At 39.5% G+C, this 24,899-nt stretch overlaps 1 protein-coding gene across 3 annotated transcripts in view; it reads right to left on the bottom strand.

Moving 5' to 3' along the window:
- LOC116463768 (V-set and transmembrane domain-containing protein 2A) overlaps nt 1–11,072 on the bottom strand; it is a 28,573-nt gene extending 17,501 nt beyond the window's left edge. For 2 of the 3 annotated variants that reach the window (XM_032147035.2, XM_032147036.2), the window contains exons 1-4: nt 10,350–11,072; nt 8,360–8,526; nt 6,646–6,696; nt 3,473–3,809 (exon numbers count right to left, since the gene is read on the bottom strand). In XM_032147035.2, the coding sequence (XP_032002926.1) occupies nt 3,473–3,809; nt 6,646–6,696; nt 8,360–8,526; nt 10,350–10,428 (634 nt within the window). In that variant the 5' untranslated portion in view covers nt 10,429–11,072. Of the gene's footprint in view, nt 1–3,162; nt 3,810–6,645; nt 6,697–8,359; nt 8,527–10,349 lie in introns of those variants that run through there. The other variant, XM_032147034.2, reaches the window with a different exon arrangement.
- Nucleotides 11,073–24,899: the final 13,827 nt, after the last annotated feature.

Below are 24,899 nucleotides of genomic sequence, written 5' to 3'. Positions count from 1 at the left end.
CTCTCCCTATCCTCCAAGTCCCTTCTTCCAGGTTGCCCTCCCTGACTCCTCCAGCAAGAAGCAGGGATTCACCTTCTCAGAACTTCTATAGAACATTTCTTCTGCTTCTAACTCTATGTATTGCTTTCCTGGTAACATCATATTTATTGGCATCTTCTCTTGATAAGCTTCTTGCAAATAGAGCCAAAAAAAGTGGGCAGAGGGGAGGGGGTTTGATATGATCTAAGTTGGTCATGGTACACAAAACTGGAGAGTGTTCAGAACAATTGAAGACGACAAACTTCAAAGGGATTGCAAAAACCAAGTTTTGTTTATCTGTTTGCCTAACCGTTTTGCTTCATTATTTTGTTTTAATTGCTGATTACAAAATGGAGGTAGAATTCAAATAATTTTACAAGTGAAGGATTCACAAAGATAAAAAAGAATTTTAAGTGGGAGGGGAAAGTCACGTGCTCAAAAACTTTTGGAAAATATCTGAAAAAGGTATGGGACTAGCCATATTAAATAACAGTTAGCTTTATCTTGTGATAGGTAGACGGTCATAGACTATCTTTTCCATCTTCTTCTATTCATGTAAATCTCTGCTCTAGAAAAACTGGTTAAATTCATTGTATGAAAATTTTGAAGATTTCATATAGAATTATTTTCAGCTAATACGTTTTCCTTCATAAAAACAGAAATTCTTTGAAAGAAAAATAGTATCAATTAAGAGGTGAGTGTTTCAGTTTAAATAATTTAGTCAACTAAGTCAAAGATTATGATGAAAATAAAGGGCCAAACAGGCCAGCTTTTTGTGACAGAGATGACAGTGTCTCATATACCATAGATGAAGGATGCCTCTTTGTATCAAACAATGAAAGATAAAAGGCTAGTACAATATAGCTATTGGCTTCCAAAAGCAAGATTTTGATTTTTGTGCTTTCACCACATCTTGCCTTTCATAGAATAATGAAATAAAGATGGATGATAAATGGATTGTATAAATATTTTGTTTTCTTGCAAACTAAAATACAAACTCCTTGAGGAGAAGTGTGTCTTCCTTGTTTGTGTCCCTGTGCCTGGTATGTGAGTTCCTGGGAGGGATGGAAGGTGAATAAATGAATGAATAAATGAAGCATGGGTATTGAAATAAGCTTTATTTGAATATAATCTGAAAATTGTAAGGTAAAAATCATAAATCAGGATGTGGGTATTACAGTGAATATAATATATAAATATCCACCCCGGATACTGAATCATATATAATAATTGTGCAAGTACAGGAACTTACACATAAGTAAAGTGAGTGGCTGGACTGCCCAGCTTCTGAAACAGAAATTAAAAAATGTCGATAGAAATATATAAAAATATTATCCAGTATTCACTGGTTGGAAATATTGAAATTAAATATTTTGAGATATTTCAGGTTACTATTTGATATAAGCAGATATGTTTAGTGAGCAGGACTTTTAATGAATATAGACTTCATGAGTCACTTTTTTCTCCCTTCTACCTTTAACTCTAGAAAAAGCAATTTTGAATCTAACAGCAAGGCTGGCAATGGGATGCAAAAAGAGCAGTACTTTTTATTTGATAATTGTTAGAAGAGATCTAGAGTTTATCATTTAGCACTAATCACAGGGCTGAGATATTAAAATAAAATAAACAGATATTTTGAGATTGCATTATTAAACCGCAAAAGCTAAGAAAATATTCTAGAAATAGATAAAGCATTTCTTTCTACCCTTGGAATTCTTCACTTGGAATAGGTAATCTGTCCGATTTTATTCTGCTGAACAGATTGATGACATCTAACTTGGAACAGTCTATGTAGGATAATATTAATAATTTCACTTCCACGATCTGGAGTTCTTGCTAATTAGGCTGTAAATTGTCTGCTTAGGCTACTCTGTAATCTTGCCTGTAGTGTCTAACTTCTTTTTTGATAATGTGAAGAAAGAGGGGAAAATCACTCCAAAGACATTAAATCTTCCTCAAATAATAGTCACAAAGTTGTAACCATCATTTGGTTACCATTCCAATTTAGCATATACCTGTGTGTTTAGTGTGTATGGATACACACATGTATGTTCCAGCTACATTAGTTTGTCCTTTAATTTGGGAAACAGAAAAGATGATAAAGAAAAAATTAGACAAATCCACACACATTGGGCTTCAGAGAGGCTGAGCCATCTATTCATCAGACTGACATAAATTGCAATGACCAAGGCATGCCAGGAGCATTGCTCATCTACATTATAAGGCAGGGCAAACTCAGAGAACCCTAATCCAAGTGCCCTACAAATCTGCAAATCACATCCATTAGGAAGTAAAGCATTAAGAGAAAACCTATTTTGGCATACAGTGTTTTAAAAACATTTAAAAGCATTGTTCACAAGCAAGGCCTTAAAGATACATACCTATATGTATTTCTACATGTATATATATATTTGATATATATAAAGTCTATATTTGATTAGGATGATTTCCGAGATATGTGTGTGTGTGTGTGTGTGTGTGTATATTCAGGACAATATGAGATGAGATCTCAGAAATCATCCTGGTGAAGTAATCAGACTTTTTAATTTAATGGCTGAAGAGACCTTAAATATTAGCAATATAATTTTCCATTACTGATGGTAGCATCAATACTTCTTTAGGGAAAAACCTAAAGAAGGATAAAGTTGGTATGTTTGTGCTCCCTTCATCCCATGTCATGTGTTTGAGGAAATCGGGACGGCCGCGGGGTTGTGCAGGGTACTGCTCATTCCACGAAGCCTTTATCCCACATCAAGGTTAAAACTTCCACACGTTTCCATTGGCTGAATGACTGCATACATTAATGCCATTCAGAACAGCTTTAACTTGCACAGTAGCCTTCAGAATCCTGTGACTAAGCTTCTAAATTGGCCTGGAAGGCACATTCGCAGAGGAGTTGCCGTATCTCTACACCACTTAATGTCTTCAATCCCCCCTCCGTCCTTCCATTATCATCATCACAGGCAGCTGAGGTTTCTCCTTCAAAATCAAAAGCCCTTGGAGAATAGTCCTGCTTAGAGCTATGGGTCGCTGAAAATGCATGATATGGCATGTCTCTCTCATTTACATTTTGATTAAGTGAAAGCCTCTTAATTTGGGTCATTATTGATACATAAATCTGTAGAGAAAATGAACATGCATTTGTAATGTAACCAACATTACATGATTTATTGTTCTCATAATGTGTAAATACAGAAGGGATAAAAGCCAGAGTCCAGCTCTCAGATGCCCTGGAAATGAAGCACCACTAGGGGACTGACGGGGCGCACCCACATGCTTTGAGCTCTGAGTGAATCGGTGCAGGCTCGGCGCTCACCTCTCATAATCACTTGCACTGAACTAGGTCTCCGATTTTAAAAACCACCATTCATAAATCTGTCTACTCTATACGACTGACCTTTCTGTGGAGGGTTTGTGAGTGGTAAAATAAAAGGCTCGAAATGGGTTTCCATACCTGATTGTGGACTTTGTTTGGGGATTTTGGCTACCGCTTGAGGGCTGGAGGTGGAGTGCGTTGGTTGGTTGGCAGAGCCATGGATGCTGCTGGGGACGGCTGCGGAGACGTTCTTGCGGGGCTTCATATCCTGCAGCCACATGGGCGAGGCTTCGAAGGCCTGCATTCTGCGGGCATGGCTGTTGGCATTGACTTTCAGATAGGCCTGGGCCTTGTGTTCCTGAAGCTCCCCGTAGTTGGCATCAGTCACCCTGCACTCGTATAAGCCTTCATCCTTTTTCCTCACTTTGGAAATCTGAAGCTTGTGGGAGATGTCATTGCCTTGGACTTTCACTGTCTGAAAAATTGCAGGTAAAAAAAAAAATAAAGTGTTACATCAAATGATTTTGTTCCCATTTTTTACCCTGAGCTTGCTAATATTGGAAAGCTGAAGGGTCTTAATGGTCCCATAGCCATAGTGAAGGAGCTTTTTATTTCCTTAATGTCACATCTGAAGGCCTTGGCTATCCTATTCCACCAACCACTGCACTTGCAGACTCGGGGGGATAATTAGTTCAATGCAGCCAGTGCCAGATTCTGTCAGCCACGTGACCCCCATTGTCTACATGGCAGTAGCAGCTCCGTCATTTTTCCATCATGGGATTGGCCTCTGCCTGCTTAACTCAGTTCAATGAAGCACAAACCAATAAGGCCAACTGTATAGGTGAAAGAACCTCTTTTCTTCCCTGTGGGCTATAAACTAACCCCCTCAACTCTGAGATGTCACAAAAATATTTTGTTGGTCACGAGTTTGAGTGAGAATGCACTTGTATCCCCACACTGGGATGACTACTAAAGGTGCTATTAATGAACGTGGATATTAATATTTTTCTTCTTAAATTTTAGATGCAGTCTTGCCTCTAGTCATGGGGTGGCATGGCTTGGGGTACAGCTTCATATCACCTGAAGTCTTGTTGCTCAAAGTATGTATCCCATGCCATTATAGGGACTTTATGCTACAGGGACTTGGGATGCCATCGATAAAACACTGGCTTGATTTTCAAAATTGAAATTGGCTTTCTTATTTCTTCTAATAAGTTTTATTCCAGATTAATAGCAAGATCATATATCTGATAGATATATTAGATATATGATTTTATATTATATATCCTATATTATATATATAAGTATCTTTATCAGAACAGTTAGGTTTAATACATAATCATATGTTCTTCATAACTGAGACAATGATAGGGTTCATAAGACATTTGGGATTCAAGAATTTGGTTGATTTTGAAAGATACAGAAAAGAAATGAAGGAGGCCAAAAGTTATTTTTTCTGCTAATGGCCACTACACTTTCAAACGGCCATAAATTACTAGGAAAACCTGAGAAGCACTCATCTGTTTTTACATATAGAGGTATATATACAAATAATTTCCAACATTTGAACCCTATGGGTTTCTGTGTATATAAAATTACATATAAATATACTAATACTATAAAAATGGAAATGAATACTTCCACATTTATTCTGGGTTAAATCTCCTAACAAAGTTTGAGGTAGCTAGAGTATTTATATTCTTATCCCATTTTATAGTTGAGTAAACTGAGGCTTAGGGTGTTTGGGTCAGTGATTTTCAACACTGAGTGTACATTAGAATCACCTGGGGTGCTATTAAAAATACTGGCATGTGGAGTTATGCAGAAATATTAAGTCTGCATCTGTAGAGGGTGGAGCTTATATCAGTATTTTATAACAACTCTCCTGGGAATTCAAAGTTAATAACTATTGGTTGAGAACATATGTTCAAGGTCACACAGTGGGTAAACAGGGAACAAACTACTTTCTGCCTCAGTTTGTGTCTAAAACTCTCTTCTACTCATTAACTTTTATGCATTATTGGCATAGGTAATACTATCAACAGTTGTGTGTGTAATCATGTTGCTCAATGTATGCATCAGGGGTCAGGATGTATGAGACTATTTTTGTTACTGGCCTTTAGATGATAGGGGGACGGGTGAAGGGTGAAGGAAGAATAGTCACCAGGCAATCTATGTAGTTATATATGTATGTGAAAAATAAAATAATAAAGAAAAAACTATATTTTACCAATAAAGCTTTTCTAATATTGTAGGAAAACAACAGTTTCTGTGATGTAAGAATAATTGAAGTATTCTAAAAAGTCAGTAATTTTATGAGTTTTAAATCAGAGTCCGTGGTTGATATTTCATCTTTGTCATTTTTTTCTTCCCTGTTGAGATTACACATTTAGATCACAGAACTACATTCTGTGTACAATATATTTGTACATTTTTAGTTATGATGTAACTCCAATCTTCTACCACTTTACGCTATTGTAAGAGCCTTAAAATACATTTTCTTTTAAAATGTAGGTCATTGGGATTTTAGATTTCTAAAAACAAATAATAGCAATATATTTATGCTTAACAGATTTCCTCCTTTTGTATTACATACCTATTTCGTTTCTATTTATCAAATGAAGCAGTATTATTAACATTAACTGATGCTATGCGGCTTCATTTGAGGTATAGTAAAAAAATAAGACTTTCACTTTTTAAATTTTACGCACACTTATTAAAAGTAATAAGCAATAGTGTGGAACTGTAAGTTTACATTTTCAATAGGTCAAGCTCCTATAATAATGGTTTTACATTTATATTGGCTTTTGGCATTCTATTTATATATTCTTAATAACAGCACTGGAAATACATTCCATGCATTAAAGTGACATTCAAAATTTAGTTGCTTAATTTCATCACAGTTTCAGTATCCCGTTGGATGCTTTATATTTTTCTCCCTAAAAATATTTTCCTATGTTAGTATTTTACTTTCTACCAAAATATAATTATTTCCATAATTTTGAATAGATATTAGCATTGTATTTACTCTTACTGTTAGGTAAGTTACAAAAAGCAAGGAAAGAAGGTGTCACACAACCTCTCTGGATAGCAAACGATTCTCTAGAATGTTTAGACATTTACGTGACTAAAATATGTAATTTTATTTAGGGACTCTAAACGTGCTTCCATTTGTATGTATCTAATGAGGCAAGCAAGGGGCACCCGGCTGTCCGGCTGTCCTGCAGCGCTGGCAAGCCGCCTTCTCGGGGACAGGAAGGGCTGTGCGTCCCGGGCCTGGCCAGCGGCCCTCGGCGCGCCCCCGCACTCACGCTGATCTTGGTCCCGTCGCTGTCCGGGTCTCTGTCGGGCAAGAGCTCCACCTGCGGGCAAGGAGCGAACACTCAGTCCCGGGCCAGGCCCGCCCGACCACCCGCCCCCAAGCGAGCACAGCCTTCGCGGCTCCGGGCAGGACCGTCAGGGTGACCTGGGGACAGGGGAGCGAGCAGGGGCGTGGCCACTCCTGTCCAGGCCCCGACCGCACCGCCCCCGCACCGCCCCCGGCACACCCCACGCCGTCCCCGGCACACCCCACGCCGTCCCCGGCACACCCCACGCCATCGCCGCGCTGTCCCCGGGGCCGTCCCGGCGCTGTCCCTGCCGCGCGGAGGCTGCGCTCCGGAGGTGGCGCGGACACCGGGGGTGGGGCGACCGGCATGAGTGAAGGTGAAGTGCCCCCGGACGAGTTTTCGCGCCTTTGTTCCGGCCGCCATCCCGCCCTCCGTCCCGCCCCGCGCTCCTGGCCCCAGATTCTCTTGCTGGCTCGCAGGGACGCCGCCTCTCGCTCAACTAGGTCTCCCTCGCCCGGACCCCCTTCCCCTCTCCCCTCTTCCCGCTATTTTCCTTTGCCTCATCTCCTCCTTTCTCCCTCTCCTTCCTCACCTCACCACCCTCTCTCCTGTCTCTTCCCAACTCACCCTCCGTCCCCTCCGCGCTCCCCATTCCCCTACTCCCTTCTCTCCTCGCTTCCTCTCTTCTCTCCTCTTCCTTCTCTTCTCCACTCTCTTTCTCTCCTCTCCCTGCCCCTTCCCTACTCCTCTCTCCCTCTCTTCCTTTCCCTCCCTCGCCCTTCCCTCTCTCTCCCTTCCCTTTCTTTCCCTTCCCTCTCCCTCCCTCTCTGCTTTTCCTCTCCTTCCCTCTCTCCCTTCTATGCCCTCTCTCCCCTCATCTCTCTCCTTCTCCCTCTCTTCCTCCCCCCTTCCCCCCTCATTCTCTCTCCTCTCCCCTCCCTTCCCTCCTTCTCCCCCTCCCTTCTCTCTGTTCCTCTCCTCACTCCCTCTCTCCCTCTTTTCCCCTTCCCTCTCTCCTTCTCTTCTACCCTCTTTCTCCCTCCCTTCTCTTTACCTTCCCTCTCTCCCCTTTTTCCCCCTTCCCTCTCTCTGTCTCTTTCTCCTTCTCTGTGCCTCCCCCGCTCTCCCCCTTTCTTCTCTTCCTCTCTCCCTCCTCCCTTTTCCCCCTTTCCTTCTCTCTCCCTCTCTCCCCGACACCCCACGTATCTGTTAGAGGTGGAGGTGAGAGGAGCTGGCCGCCCTGGTTCTCTGGTTGTTCAGCCCGGGGGCTGGGGTCCCAGATGTTGCCTGATGCCCCGAGAAGGGAGAGGTGGTGGGGCGGGGGGGGGGGGGGGAGGCCGCCCACCGATTCCCCTCCCCCTCCTTTCGTCCTGGAAAGGGGCTCGCGGATGTCCCGGGATGTGGCAGCGCGGTAGGGGCAAGGCGGGCATCTTCCTAAGTACCAGAACTTACAGGAGGAGGCGCTTCCCGGTTTAACAGGAAGAAACTGGGCAGCAGGACTTCCTTCTGGGTTTTAACTTCGCGTCCCCAGGACAAATTCCCTTTCCCTCCCTGGAAGCCCTGGGGGTCACTCGCTTCCACAGAACCGGCAGGTCCCCAGGGGTGTCCAGGCAGCACCTCGGCCCCCAGCCCCAGGCCGGACACCCTGAGGACCGGGCGAGCGAAGGGGAGACGCGGGGTCGGCGGGCTCCGCTACCTGCGCGCCGGCCCCCTCGGCTCCGGGCTCCAGGTCCTCCGGCCCCCGCAGGAACCACCATTGGATCTCCAGATACACCGAGGCGGAGCCGCTCTGGAAGGCGCAGGACATCTCCACATTCTGCCCCTCGGTCGCCGTCACGTTCCGCGGAAACTCGGTAAATTTTGCTGCAAAACAGAAAGGCATCCTTTTGGAATATCCACACCCCTCTTGCCAGAGTCTCTTTCCTTGAGAGCTCGCTACATTTTTCCTGGACTTAAATAGCAACAAAACCCCTCTCTTACATCCTCGGCTTCGTCTGGTTCCTCCAGCCCCCTTCCTTTGCCTCTTTCCTGTTTAACTTTTGGTATCATACCTAAATCACTATGTTGTTGATCAAATCCAGATAATGGAAAGGTTAACAAGCTTGCCAATAACTCTTAGCCAAGATCCCCGCAGGTAGATCCAAATACCTTTTGTCAGATTGCAGTATTCCACAAAATTTACTGAGTCAGTGAGATACAATTTAGGCAATCTGTCAAGTTGATATATGAGGAGACTCTCTTGCCTCTAAGTTTCTAAACAATCTACCACTAACTGGATGTTTCATGTAACAGAGTAGATCATGATTATCTGTCAAAATGCACATTCCTAATACATCAAAACGGTTATTAGCAACACCAGTGAAACACGCCTGCAGCAGTGAAACAAGTTGCACAGTTTATAAACTGTATATGTTTCCTTCTCTCCAAATTAACCTTTATTTGTTCCCATCAAGTCACTGTATTTTGAATTGCCATACATCTTAAGATGTAATGATCACACATCCAGGCTTAGTTCAGATTAAATTTTGTTTAGAAGTCACTATGGAGATGTTTCTCAGCCTTTTCATTACCAACCTTGACACTGCTAGTTTGCAAGATTCATGGAACCCTGGTGAAACTCACAAAAATATAATGCTTCCTTCCTCCTAAAGGCATTTCTTGAACATGCAGTGCTCTTATATTGTTACCAACATGGTTGTTCTTATCTTATCTAAGGGGCACTTTGCAAAGAGCTGATGGTTCCCTAAAAGTAGTCCTGGAAAGATTTGTATGGCCAATGGAAATGCACAACCACAATGTACACTTATGGAGAGGAGGGCTATGGGGACTGCAGAAATGATTTGGGGTGGATGCACTCCTCCCCCTACCCCTCACCTCACCCCCGGTTTAAAGAGAGACACGGTCTCTTTTCAACATTTTATGAAATCCCAAAAATGATCTCTAGTGAAATGAAACTATATTTATACCTAAAACAGGGAAGCTATTAAGGAGACATTCTGATCGGAAAAGGACTTTTCTATTCTAGCTGGCAGAAGGAGTATGGCATTTCTGCTTGCAGAAGTGATGCAGTCCTTTGGCAGCAGAGATGTGATCTGTTCATGGTGCTGAAACGACCACTGCAGCCCTACGAAGTCCTGAACAATCGGGTTCAGCAGGCTGCTGCTGTTTGTCATGCAAGTTGTGACTTTTTATGGGTCCTCAGAGGAGTCTGTCCTTCGATAAACACACATACAAAAGGAGTCACACGGACCTAGAAAAGGGAAACTCTAAGCCCAGTCTGACTACACAAGGAAGAGGGACTGGCAATGGAGAGTCCCCGTATCCAGCCCCGTGTTTGTTTGCGATGATTATGTATGCATGAGTGGCTACCCTGTGCATGCACACAGAAAGCACACACACGCGCACACACACACACCACACGACCCTGTGTTTGTGCTCACCGAGGAGCCCACCTCATTGTCAGGCACCAGCCAGATTTTCTCTCCAGCCTAGCTTGTCTACAGTTTAATAAACTTTAAAGAAAATCGTGAAACGGAACACTATTTATACAGCCTAAGCCCACTGTTACTTGCTAGGAAGCTTATTCTGTCTGCCTGTCCATTCTTTTTGAGTGTAGGAAACACACACACACACACACACACACACACACGCAAGCAAATGTATACTTGCCATTGAGCAAGACTTACCTTGAGAAGAAAGCCCTTGTTGTACATACAAAACGGAAAAGAAAACAAATCCAACATACACCAAAAAGATCCCCATCATTCCAAAAAGGGAGGGGGGGTCACATCGGTGTTGCCAACAGCCGAAAAGCCCTGAAAGAAAGGCGTGCGAGTGGATGGCAGGCTCAGTCTCAGAGCCCTGGGCGCGACACTGCAAACATCCTGCTGCTTGCTCGGCGAGGGCTGGCTGTGGGGAGAAGGGATTGCGATTCTGGAAGGTTAGAACCAGCTGGCTGGGATTCAGCGAGGCTTCCTGCGGAGCCCAGGCTGGAATCGCTGGGAAGTGTCTCGGCTGCCTGGTTGCCTGCTTCCAGCTACCTGGCAGCTCGTCCAACGTCAGCCCGCCGCTCCGGCTTGCGTGATCACTGCCCTCCCTAAACACGGAGCCGGCTCGGGAAGTGGGGAGTGGGCAAGTGGGGCGGGCTGAGGACTTCGCTGGGCTCGCGGCGCCGCAACTTTTCCCTCTAATGGCTGCGATGATGCCTTTAACTCTGTGCGCGCTGGACAGAGCCCCGCCCGGGAGCTCGCGCCGGGCGGCCGCGGAGGGCTCAGGGCTCGGCGGCGCCGCCGGGGTCTCCCTTCTGGAGAGCAGGGACGTCGGTTTTTTTCCACTTTGCTTCTCTCCCCCATCGGGTGTCTTTCTGGCTCGGCGGATCAGATCGCTCGGTGCCGAGGAGGACAATACAGTGGCGGGATTGCGGCGCTGGCGGGGGGCTCGGAGCGAAAGGTTCAGGGAGGGAGTTGGGGCATTGCTGAGGACCGGGGAGCAATGGGATGGGGGAAGAGACGGGTGGGCTGAGGAAAACAGCCATTTAGGGAAATGCCGCTTAACCAGTTATTAACTGCTCCAACCAGGAGCATCACATGCTACGATTTCACACGAATTTCTTGCTGAACAGCCTTCAGTACAAGCAACCCATGCAGGAGCCATATCGCTCCAGCTGGCAGACGGAGAAGAGAAAAAGTACAAAAAGTCACGCATTGAGGGAATTTTCTCGAAAGAAAAGCCCACCATACTATGTTTACTTTTTAAAAAATTATATACCTCCTGCCTTCTTTTCCTTCATCTTCCATGTATTTTGGAGGGGGGGAGGGGTTTTAAATACCATTAAGGTCGTTACGTGATTTTGTTTTGTTTATTTGCTTTTCTTTTGCATAGCACAATACTTATGTAATGTTCCCTGGGACTAAGTGAATAAGGAATCTTATTTTAGACACAAAAAATCACAATAAGTTTCAGAATGTGGAACAAATCTACTTATCTGCCTTGGTGAAGATTTGAGATGTACATTCTATTTTTTATGAAGAACTGAAACAACAATGTATATTATGTTAAAGACTCTATCTGTCCTTATGCAATCCAACTATTAGTGGATTTAAATCTTTTTAACAAAATTAATAGGCCATCTAAGAAGAGTACACATTTTTTATTCCCATTATTATTTCTATGCAACTATGCCACAAATTTTCAGTATTAGTTTGAAATATGAATTAGTCTTAATAATGCTATCAGGAAGCCAATATAGGGTATGTATTTTCATTTTACAGACAAAGAATTTGTAGTTGGCTAATGCCTTTACTAGCCAGAAAAACAATTAACCTTAACATAGCGGTTGCATTTTAAATCACTTATCTTCTATTGCTGAATGCAGCAATAACTTAAAGCTCAGAAAACTAAAGACACAATAACGTCATCACAATATTATTTATTTTCCGAAAATATATTTATTTTTTACTGTGAGTAGGGGCAGAATATGGGATTTGGAGACAATCATGGGAGATATTTTATATCTGTTCATGTTTAGGCCAACCAGACTCTGTATCTTCCTTGTATTTAGCAAAGGATTTTGAAGTTTATCGTTCTAAGAAAAGAAATCTCTTTATGTTCAAACATTCAGGGACAATGAGTTCAGAACATAGAAACATAATCCAAGTTAATACACCGGAACCATACTAAGCATTACTTGGAAAGTAAACAACAAAACCTTGCATATGCTTTAAATGTTATGCCTAACAGGATGTTTTCAATGTGCTAACATGATTTTGGCTTTATTTCAACCTTTAGCACAAACATGGGTATAATATGTCACGGAAATGACCTGACTTCAAGGTTATCTGCTGTTAAAACTGTTCTCAATATAAAGGGCATTTATTTTAAGTAAGAGGAGTTCTAAATTAATTTAGCAACGCATTTCAACTATTTAAAAGAAGTACTTGATCACTGTAACAATAAAAGTACAATAAAAATAAGCTTAAGAGTGTGAAAAATAAAGTGTGAGAAAGCTTTTATAGTACAAATAAGCCATTGAATTACTTTAAAAGAAAGTTATAAGCATTTAAGCTATGAAGGAAACAAAGAAGAAAGGAAGGAAGAAAAAAAGGAAGGAGAAAGATGAAATTGGAAAAGCCTTTTGTTCTCCTTATGAAAAGTGCCTAATAGGTATTTTAGTTGTGCCAATGTAGACCAACGTTTTTTCTTAAATATGTGTTATATCATCTCAAGGACTGTAAATAGTGCTAATAAACATGTATGCATTATCTTCTATAGGTCATTTGCCTTGTTAATGACAAACTGTCTCTATGTTAACAGTTTGAAATGAGAAAATTTAATTGAGAAGTAAATATATTCAGTATATCACATGATCACTGTTCTGAGACTAGGTCCAATTCTTTATACAAGTTCTTGTAAAACACTGTACTCTCCTACAAGATTGGAAGTAAATTATCAGGAAAGACTTATATAAGAGAAATATAAGAGATATAAGATATAAGAGAAATATTTCCTGCCCATTTCTCCTTTGCCAGAATGATTGCTGATGCCTTACCCTATAAAAATAACTGCAAATCTCTTCTTAAAAAATACCTACTGATAGTGCTCCAAAAATCAAATTCTACCATCTCACTTTTTGATTGCTTTGTTGTCCTCTTAATGAGCTTTTGGTCATTATTTTGCTTCTTAAAAATTCAGACATTTCCCCCCAAAACCTAAAATGGGAATGTTTATCTGAATATGCTCTTTCCTCAGGCATAATAAAATCTGTTGGAGATCATTCCATTGTGTTCCTTTGGCATCTTATTTAGATTATATTTATTCATTTTTTTACATATTCAAACTTGGTTAACTTACTCTTTCAAACACTGTTTCTTTGTGATGTCTGTAGGCTTCTACATAAACTTTGAGAGCAATTGATCCACCTAAGAGCTAAACTGGCGAGAGGGAGGGTCTTTATATTTTGTGGCTCTGTCCTTTTCTCCTAAGGATTTGGAGACATTTTTCCATCTTGAAGTTGAGGGCGATCACTGTATTTGACTCCCATAGGCTCATGATAGAATGGCTTTCCATATCACACTTTCAAAATTTGTCACAAGTTGAGGCTTAAGAGCCAATGTAAACTTTAAAAGTTTTTCATAAGTAACTGGAAGATACAAAATTAGATATTTCTTTTAGAAATAACTTTTAAAATAGCCATCTAAAGAATTGGAAGACAATCCTCACTGAGTTAGATGAGCTGTTCCTGTCCATGCCCTTCGATGTGCATCCTACTGTGTTCTTGAACACTTTTTTGGAGATGATCAAAACTGCATATGAGAGAATATTTCAGGGTATTGAGAAACATTTTCACTCACAATCTCATTCCTGGATTAAATTCTTTTCTCACTTCAGGAAATAAAAGGAAATAGTACAGAGTCTTTAAATGTTGAAGCGATATAAAAAATATCCACAAAGAAATTCTATTTCATTTGAAGAAAATAAGAGTGCAGGAGAAAGCTGCTAACTCATACTAACCAAAGATGAGCTTTTCACATTTGCTTTCCACTTAATTATACCAGTCAATGCTTTGGCCTGCTGAATGTACCAGTCTCTCCCTGTTGCAATTTCAAAGACACAGGAGAGTCTGTCACATGATAATGATGGAAGAAGCAACATGAATAATACCTCTTTCCATATGTGTACAATGTCTTCACAGCATGTGTGAATTTCAGAATTGGAATAGGGTTTAATAAGCAATTAATACAAGCCACTGACTCTACATATAAGGAACCTGCCAAAACTAGTCACTTGCGTCACAGAAGCAAATCAATACTTTATTTCTTCAGGGTCCTAAGATCTAAATTGCTTTAAAGGTAGGGTAAAACATTAAGTGTCTTGAGGCAAGCAAATAGAAGTTGTTGTTTACTAAGAAAAATACCACATAAAACAAAATTAATTGCACTCAAACTCTTTTCTAGACACTGGTGAACAAGTCTTCTAAGGTTCCAGAATCCTAGATAGTCCCCACATCTCAACACAACTTGTTGTTTCCTCAGAGCTTGTGTTTTATAAAGTAAACAATTGGTAGAGAGAGAATAACTGCTGGCCACTGGAAGTGTCAAACATTTTAAAGAGGCAGGTGACCTATGTGGACACTAACTGCCCATTACATGGCTACTGTTGATTTTAATCTTCCAGATGGCATTTCTCCTTTTATCTCTTCCTTGTATACATGACTAAAATGTAAATTACTTACATCTGGCTTTCATTCTATAGAACTCTGTGTAACTTTGTAATTGGAGTTCACGAAGTTAGACCTCAAATTATTCATGAGGTCATGTTACATCATTTTAAATCGTAATATCTGGCTTAGAGGCAACATCCAGGAAAGGCAAAGGGAAGCCTCAATATCACAATCTGCTTAGATGCCCTCTACAAAACTCATGGCCACTTACATTCATTTTTTTTCTCTTATGAGAAATTAAAATGGGCTCATGATCAAAACTAAGCTGTGCCTCTCAATTTCTTCATTAGCAACACAGTTAGCATCAATATTATATGTCCATCCCTTTGTGAAAAAAATCTTCAGCTAGAGGCCACCAGGTAAGAAAAGCTGAGGATGTTGTGGCTGAATCTACTGTGTCAGAAATGCTCCTTCCTGCTTCAGAATTATGCTGCGGTTAAAGCTCAGGATTTGTGATATTTAATAATTTCAATATATGTGTTTCTCATTAAAAACTCTGTTATGGATTTTTAGCATGAATAACCAAGTAACTGCCTTCCATATCTATTTTTTGTGCAGCAGATAATTATTCAGAGAAAGAAAACAAAACTATGAGAAAAGCAACAATTTTTGATAAAGTCTATAATTTCTAAGTTTGTCTATGGTTCTATACCTCTATTTACAGTTTGAATGAATGTAAATAATGACTTAAAACAATGCTTTTGGAAATCTTTCAAGAAACAAAACAAGTTATAAACATTTAGCTAGCCCTATATTTTTTAAGTATACACATTCTCAGTTAAAAGTGGTTTCTGGTCCAGGTGCGGTGGCTCACGCCTGTAATCTCAGCACTTGGGATGTCGAGGCAGGCAGATCACGAGGTCAGGAGTTCTAGACCAGTCTTCCAACATGCAGAAACCCCGTCTTTACTAAAAATACAAAAATTAGCCAGGTGTTGTGGCACATGCTTGTAACCCCAGCTACTCAGGAGGCTGAGGCAGGAGAATTGCTTGAATCCGGGAGATGGAGTTTGCAGTGAGCCGAGAGCATGCCATTGCAATCCAGCCCAGGTGACAGAGCGAGACTCCATCTCTAAAAAAAAAGTGGTTTCTGAGTTCTACCAACCTGGAGTCAAATTTCCTCTCAGTATTTATTGTCTATATGTTCTTAAGCAAGTGGCTTACCCTTCCTAGACCTCACCCACTTTCCTTGTAAATAATAGTTCCTGTTTCATATTTTGTGCAGATCCATTGAGATAATGCATGCAAATGCTTAATCACAGTTTCAGGGATACAGTAGTGTTCAATAAAAGCTAACTTATTTTTATGGTCATTTATCCCTATCTTTGACGCATGAACCTGAGGCTTTGTAAAATTCAGATGGAATGAAAAGGGAAGTCTCATTAAACCTTATAGTGATATTTTTAGGAAAATGCATGGGAATATTCTGAGCTTCTCCTGAGGCAAACTGTGGTAAGTATACTCTGTGGATATTGAGGAATTAAGAACTAATATTTGAAAGAAAAACTGAAATTAGTTGAAAACAAGACTACATAAAAAATACACTAGGGCCTTGAGACTATATTTATGAGATATGTGTGAGAAGAGGGGCAGGGCAACAGTCTGGAGTTCTATATTTGATTTAGCAGTGTTCTAGCAGAGTTATTTTTGGAAAAGCGTTTTGGTATGATTCCAGTATGTATGGAGCTTCCACCCATCCTAAAGTAAACTGAGCCAGATATGTTATTAAATGGCGATGAAGTGATTCTTTATGATAATAAACTTGATTGGAGTTATTCAGGTCACAGTAGGAAGGGCTCAGTGACTTAGGAAAGGGATCCTAGTCATCACAGAGCTCTGTGTAGTCCCTGGACTCTTAGAATCCTGAGAATTAGGGGACCATCATGGAAATCCTAGGTTGGTTAAAAATGTGACACCACTAGAATGGTACTGATTTATGTCAGTTGTCCCATTGTAACTATTAATAGCACACACTTTTATTATACTGTCAAAAGCTGTGCCCTTTGGATGGTAAATGATATGACTACCCTAGCTAAAGAGTAATATGAAGATCTTAGATCCGATATCAAGTTAAGCATCATGACTGGGTAACTGGCAAGGTACAAGATGAAAGATCATTCAAGAGTCTTATAGGCTGGGCGTGGTAGCTCACGCCTGTAATCCCAACACTTTGGGAGGCCGATGTGGGCGGATCATGAGGTCAGGAGTTCAGCCTGACCAACATGGTGAAACCCTGTCTTTACTAAAAATACAAAACTTAGCTGGGCGTGGTGGCATGCGCCTGTAATCCCAGCTATTTATTCAGGAGGCTGAGGCGGGAGAATTTCTTGAACCCAGGAGGTGGAGATTGCAGTGAGCTGAGATCTCGCCATTGCATTCCAGCCTGGGTGACAGAGCGATACTTCGTCTCAAAAAAAAAAAAAAAAAAAAAAAAAAGAGTCTTATAAACAATTTAGTTGGGAGGTTATTTGAGGTGGATAAAAGTAATTTTTGATCCCAAGTCAGAGTGTTCTAAATTCAGGAGTAGGAGTCGGCTTACATTCTCTTTGGAGAGACCTATAGGTCCTGTGGGAGTAACCCCAATGGCTGGGCTGAATCATCAATTAGTCTTGGTAATTGCTAAGATTGGGCAAAGACACTTTAGATTTAAGGAAACATGGGTACAGGAAATTATACTTTGGAAACTGCACTGCAATTTAAGAAGGAGAAAAGAAAAAGATAAAGTAAGTCTTCAAAATTTCCTGGGATTTGTGCTATATTCAGAGGGCTTGGTTATTAACTGTGAATATTGTGTTTGATGCTCCATACTGAGAGGGGTGGATATGTGTGTTGTGTGCATGCATGCACGTGCACAGGAATGGTGTGCTGCGACAATGAATTTCAGAGGTGTGATAGAACTGGAGAGAAGGGAGTAAATGTAAGAGTAAAGGGAAAACTGTAGCTGGCACTCTTTTAGTTGCAGTCTTTTAGCCAGACAACATGACTGGACCACATGTGCTAGATACCCTCATTCTCCAAGCAAGATGTACCAGCCTTCTATACTCTATGGGACCCTCTCTTTTCCATAGTGGTCCAGACCTTCTCCAGTTCTCTCCATTGCATCTTAGAGTTCTCTCTTCTTCTTCTTTTATCTTTTTTTTGAGATGTCTCACTCTGTGGTCCAGGCTGGAGTGCAGTAGCATGATTTCGGCTCAACGCAACCTCTGCCTTCCGGGTTCGAGAGATTCTCCTGCCTCAGCCTCCTGAGTAGCTGGGACTACAGGCATGTGCCACCATGGCCGGCTAATTTTTTTTTTCTTTTAGTAGAGATGGGGGTTCGCCATGCTGGCCAGGTTGGTCTCAAACTCCCGACCTCAGGTGATCCACCTGCCTTGGCCTCCCAAAGTGCTGGAATTACAGGCCTGAGCTACCATGCCGAGCCTAGAGTTCTCTCTTCTAAGATTAGAGACATAGAGAAACTTCTCTATGTCTTCTCCCTCTTCAGTAAATATTCTCTCTCTCTCTATCTCTCTCTCTTTCTCTTCTTTGTCTCTCTCTCACACACACACACACAAACACACACTCAGTTCTTAATAGAGATCTACTCTCTGGATGATACCACATGCCTAGTCATGTTTCTGTTGACCAGATCTCAAGTCTTTGATGTTTTTTCCCAGTTGTGTATATTGGGTAATACTATGTATCAGTAGTTACATATTTAGTTTCTAGGTCCATCATGATTAATGGGCCACAAGCAGAGATCCATACAGGATTAAAACCCCTGGATGGCCATGGCATTATTTGGCTTATTACTGCACTTTTGTGCTTAATTAAATGTTTAAGTGCTGCCATGAAGAAGTCATCCCCATCAAAAAAGGAGCCCATTACAATGTTGCACTACAGAAGGCTGACCCCACAGAGCTGGCTTTATGGAAGCTAGTGATGCTTCACTGATAATTGGTAATGTCTTAGAGAACAGGGTGTCTTCTGAGCCCTCCCAGGGAATTGGGAAGGTAAATGTGTTTCACATAATAAATACATACAGCATTCCTATCTTCCTGAATCTTTGGTATCTGTCTCCATATTATACTATGGAAGTTTATAGTTTTAACTTCTGTGAATGTAAGCCATCTTTAAATCCACGTTTCAGTTACCGAGCCAAGCAAACTCTTAGAACCACCTTCAACTTCTAATGCTAGCATGGTAAATCTTGGATCTCATTTAGTGAACGACTTTAAGAAATTAATGAAAATGTAATAAAATTAAATATCAATTTATGATTATTATTTTAAAAATTTCTTAACACAAAAATATGAGAACTGTCTTAACATTAAGAAGGACATCTATTACATATCAAAATCAAATATCATATTTAACAGCAAAATGTTGATGTGTGCCTCTGAGTTTGGCACTTAGAAAAAATGCCCACAACCTTCAGAACCATTCAACATTGTATTGGAGGTACTCGCTAACAGCACATTAAATCAAGAATAATGAATAAAATATATAAGAATCAAAAAAGTTGAAATAAAACTGACAATATTTGCAGTTGATATGACTATATATGTAGAAAATTCAAAATCTAAAGATAAATTGTCAGAATTTATAGGTAAATTTAGAAAAAATTGTTGCATATAAGGTCAATGTATCAAATCAGTTGTATTTCCATATCCTAGCAACAAAGATCGACTATTAAAATAGTTTAAAAAGATAAAATTTACAAGAGAATAAAATTATCAAACACCCATGAATAAATCTAATGAAAAAGTGCAGGATTTCTATATAGAAAACTATTAATGTGTTGAGGGAAATATAAGAATATCTAAATAAAATGAGGATATTTTCATCTTCATTGACTGGAAGACACGAATTTATGTATTTATGCAATCTAATAAGAATCTCAAAAGGTCATTTGTGGTGATTGACAAGCAATTTTACATTTCTTCTGAAAATTTTTGAGGATAAAGAATAGCAAAGATTTTTTTTTTTTTTTTAAAGAAGAGAAATTGCCGTAGTCAATTTGGGCTGCTACAACAGAATACCATAAGGCTGAGTGGCTTAGAAATAACAGAAATTTATTCCCCATAATTCTGGAGGCTGGGAAATCCAAGATGAAGGTGCTGGCAGATGGTGAGGGTGCACTTCTTGGTTTATAGATTATTGTCTTCTCACTGTGTCTTTACCTGAATATACATGGTGAAAGAGCTCTCTGGGGTTTCTTTTATAAGGACACCAATTCTATTCAAGAGGTGTTCACTTTCATTACCCAATCATCTTCTAAAAGCCCCACCTCCAAATGCCATCACACTGGGGATTAGACTGTAACATATTAATTTTGTAGAGGACACAAATATTCAGACTATAGCAGCTATGAAGCCTTGATCTACTAGATATCAAGACAATATAAAGAATTGTTAGGACATTGTCATATTAGCACGAGGTTAGAGAAATGAACAAATGATATTAAAGGAGAGAATTTAGGCATCTGAATGTGTATATATGGACTTTTGTATATGATAAAGGTGAGATTTGAGGTAAATAATCAAAGGAAGATATTTTCTATAAATGATGGTCAGTCATTTGGATGGCTGCATGGAAACAAAGGAAAATATGATTCCCAACTTCAAACTCTGTTCAGAAAAAATCTAGGTTTAATATGATCGAAGTTAGAACACCAAAACATTAAAGTTCCTAGACAATAATATGGAGGTAAATACTCTTGATTTTGGTATAGGGAAGTATTGCTTAAATGGGGTTAAAAATACCACCCAAAAAGGAAAAAATGGACAAATTGAACTCCATTAAAACTAAGTTCTGTTCACCAAAAGACACTATTAAGAATGAAAGATGTAGAGTAGAATGGGAAAGCTCATATTCAGAATATATTAAAAATTTCCATAGATCAATAAGAAAAGGCATACTATTTTTTAAAATCAACAAAACACTTTACACTCACTTCACAAAAGAGAATATCTAAAAAGTGAATAAATACATGAAGCCATTTCATCTCTTTAGCAGCAACTCAAATGTAAATGAAAGCACAGTGAGATAGTATGCTCCCATTAGAATCTCCAAATTTAGAAGACTGTTATTTTCAAGTATTATTTCAAGTATTGACCTGTGAAGGAATATGTGAAGCAATATAGGAAGGCTCATGCAATGTGGTGGGAATACCACCAAATTAGTACTAGCACTTTGGAACACAGTTTAACATGTCTGCTAAGTGTAAGATGTGCTTACACTATGAACTCTAATTCCATTCCTAGGTATATATGCAATAGGAATTTGTGTATCTGTACACTAAGAAACGTATGCAATAATATCACAATAATTACCTGGCATAATCCATCATAGTTATCTTTAAGAGGTCAAAACTGTAAATACCCCTAATGTCTATCTACAGCTTAATAAGTTGTGGCATATTCATATAATTAAATATCAGACATCAAAGAAAATCAACAAGTATAGCTATAGACAACAAAATTGATAAATCTCATAAATATATCGAACACAGGAGGTTCGACGCAGAAGAGCACATACTCTATGGTACCATTCAGTAAAGTCTTAAAACCAGATAGAGCTATACTACGGTAATAGAAATAAATACTGGAAAAGCGAAAGGGGTGTCATGTGGGCAGAGGCCCAGCGGCTCTCATCATATTCTATTTCTTGACCTGGGAACTGGTTCTATGGGTGTTCTCTGTGTTGATTTGTTGATCTGGACATTTATGTTTTCTGCAGTTTTCTTTAATAAAAAAACCAAGAAATTCAAAACCATTACCATTAAAATGATATCATGAAACATTCATTCTTAGTAGTCTCAAATGGGCCCTTGGTGTTGCTTGTAACTCTATGATTTTCACAGCAATAATTATAAATCTATTAACTCTATTATTTTCAAAGTAATAATTATAAATCTATTAATCCCTTACTTGGTTCACTCCACACTCTCCACAGTTACTATTTCACACTCTTGCCAGCTACCCCTTCCTTCTGCCTCAAGAGCTCTCCTTTTGTGATAAAAAGACACTCACTATTGATGCTCTAAATATTCAATAGAGGCTATGGGAGGAAAGCTCCTTCAGCTTTCTGTCACCAAACACACAAACTTATCTGCAGGAGTGAAGCTAGCATTGTTAAGGCAGCAGGTTTTTTAGTAAGAATTAAATTATGTTCGGAGTGACGAAACCCCCCAAATAACACTTTAAGCAAGACTGAACTTCATCTACCTGTCACACAAACAATGTCTGGAGGTCAGAGATTCAAGGCTTTTCTGACTTTCTGCTCCTTGAAGTCTGAGAGAGGCTGAATGTGGTCCTCATCTTTGTGGTTCAATGTGGCCACATCTACATTCCAGACAGCAGGCCCGGAGATGGGAGAGGGCAAAGGACCAATGTGATGATGGTCACAGGACTTGAGGCAGCCGATGCAGGTTCCCCAGCGGTGGTTTCCAGCTGTTCTGTTGCTCTGTGGCTCACTCCACACAGACACTGTTGGTGTCACCTTCTTCCCCAGATGGTCCTTATGGGCCGAATTTAGGCTGGTTCTCAGATGGCTTTCTCTTTTATAATATATCCATTTTCCACTCACGACGAATCCAGTGTAATCTGGATTGAGCCAACAGAAATGCACTGAAACTTATTTCACCAAGGTGACTAAAAACATTCTTGCAAAATAAATCAGTGAACATTTTTCATGTCTTATCTAATTGGACCTCTCAACATAATTTAACTCTGATGGCCAACTCATGCATCTAAAACTTTATTTTCTCTTGATTTTTAAACATCACAGTCATCTATTTCTCTTCCTATTTCCTTGGTCGTCCCCAGTATGTTTTTCCAAGGCCCTCTGTTTCTACCCTTCATTCTATGCTAGTACTTCTAAGAACTATGTCCTATGCCATATTCTTTTCATTCTTTACCCAAGCCTTAACAGTCTCAGCTATTTCAATTTCAGTTACATTGTTGAGAATTTCCAGGCCTATATCTTTAATTCAAAACCTCTCTTCTGAGATCTAGGACCATCTGACTATTGAAAATATTCACTTTAATATTTCCGAGGCACATCAAACTCAACATGGCCAGGACTTATCTTGTGATCTTCCCAAATCTGTACTTATTTTGCTGTTTACTAACACAGCAATGGCATTATATTGCAATCATTCTGCAATTAAGAGAGCTTCAAGTCATCTTGCTTTTTTCTTTTTTTCCCCAATTTCCAATGAATCAACAAGTCCTGTTGATTTATCCTGTTATTACTATTTGAATTTCAACTCTTAACATCATTACCAGGCTACCTAGATTACCACACAACCTTTGAATGTGATTTTCTATCTTTACTGTTGCTTTACTCCATATCTTTTCCACCCTGCAGTAATAAGGAGCTTCCAAAACTGCAAATCAAATATTGTCTCTCTTTCAACATCACTGGAATAATTGCTGTAACATTTTGGGGTGCCATTCCTGCCTAGCTCTTTAGCTTTACCTCTTGCCATTGACACATTTAATTTTATCTTTTTTTAATCTGATAAAAAGAATCTATGCTTTGTCAGCAAAAAAGATGTTTCTCTCACAGAACAACGTTTCTCCCTCCACCTCTCCCGTTTCTAGTTTTCACCTGGATCACTCTGAATCAACATAAAGATAACACTTGAATATCGCTTCAAAAAACTATTTCTGATCACTCTATGCTATAGTACACCTATTCTGTGCTTCCAATCACCTGAATTTCTTTATAAAACTTGTCATAGTCTGTGGTAATTGCTTATTAATATTCTATTTTCCATTACAGACTATTAGCGCTGTTTTTTCATAATTTGAGTTACTTTGCTCAATATTTTTCCTTTAGTTTAGTGTCTGTCAGAAAAAAAAAACTGTCGCTGAGAAAGAGTAGTGAATACAACACAACAAAAAATGAATACCTAGAAACTGTGTGTACTTTCGTTCAATGCTAAGACCATTGATGAGAAGAACAATTGCTTGTTTAATAATAAACCTGGTCTAAATCTATTATTCTTACATCAAAAAGCTTTAGAATATTTTTCACATCTGTGATTAAAAATACATGAAGAGACAAAGGCACAAACACAACCTAATTGAGAATGGATAGTATTTTCAACAAATGTTTCTTTCTCAACTCCATATGATCAATATAGAACTCCATAAGATCAATAATGTACCTAGACATATACATTACACTATTCACAAAAATTATCTCAAAAGAGTAATAGACATAAATGTAAAATTCAAAACTATAAAACTTCTAGAAGAAAAATAAGAAAGTTAATGAGATCTTAGGTTTTAGAATTAATTTTCAGACACAATACCAAAAGCACAATTCATAAAAGAAAAAAATTTGTTACACTTTATTAAAATAAAAACAATTTTCCTGTAAAAGACATTGTTAAGAGAATAGATAGGCAAGCTTCAGACTGAGAGACACTATTTGAGAAACACATATTATAATAAAGAGCTTGTATCCACAAGATACAGAAAACTCTTATCTGAACAGACAACTCACACTAAAGAGGATATACTAATTGCAAATAAGCATGTGAAAAGATACTAAACATTTGCCATTTGGGAAATGCAAACTAGAACAATAATGAGATACTGCTATACCTATTAGAATGGCTAAAATCCAAAAACCTGACAATACCAATTGCTGGTGCAGATGCAGGGAAACAGAAAACCTCATCCATTGCTTCTGGAACTGCAATATGGTACAGGCCCATTGGAAGACAGTTTGACAGTGCACATTAGAGCTAAAATATTGTCTTTCTTATGATCCAGTAACTGTGTTCTTAGGTATTTACCCAATTTATTTGAAAATGTATGCCCACACAAAACCAGTATGCAAAAGTGCTATTAGAAACTTTATTCATAGTAGCTGGAAGCAACTAAAATATCCTTTAATAGCTGAATGGATAAACTGCAGCAACCAGACAATGGCATATTCCTCAGTGGAAAAAAAGGATGACTTATTAATTCATATGACAACATGGAGGAATATTAAATGCCTATTATTAAATAAAAAAGTCA

The sequence above is a fragment of the Hylobates moloch genome, unplaced genomic scaffold (assembly GCF_009828535.3).
Source record: "Hylobates moloch isolate HMO894 unplaced genomic scaffold, HMol_V3 SCAFFOLD_61, whole genome shotgun sequence".
Classification (NCBI taxonomy): domain Eukaryota; kingdom Metazoa; phylum Chordata; class Mammalia; order Primates; family Hylobatidae; genus Hylobates; species Hylobates moloch.
This window is presented reverse-complemented; position numbering and strand designations above follow the sequence as displayed.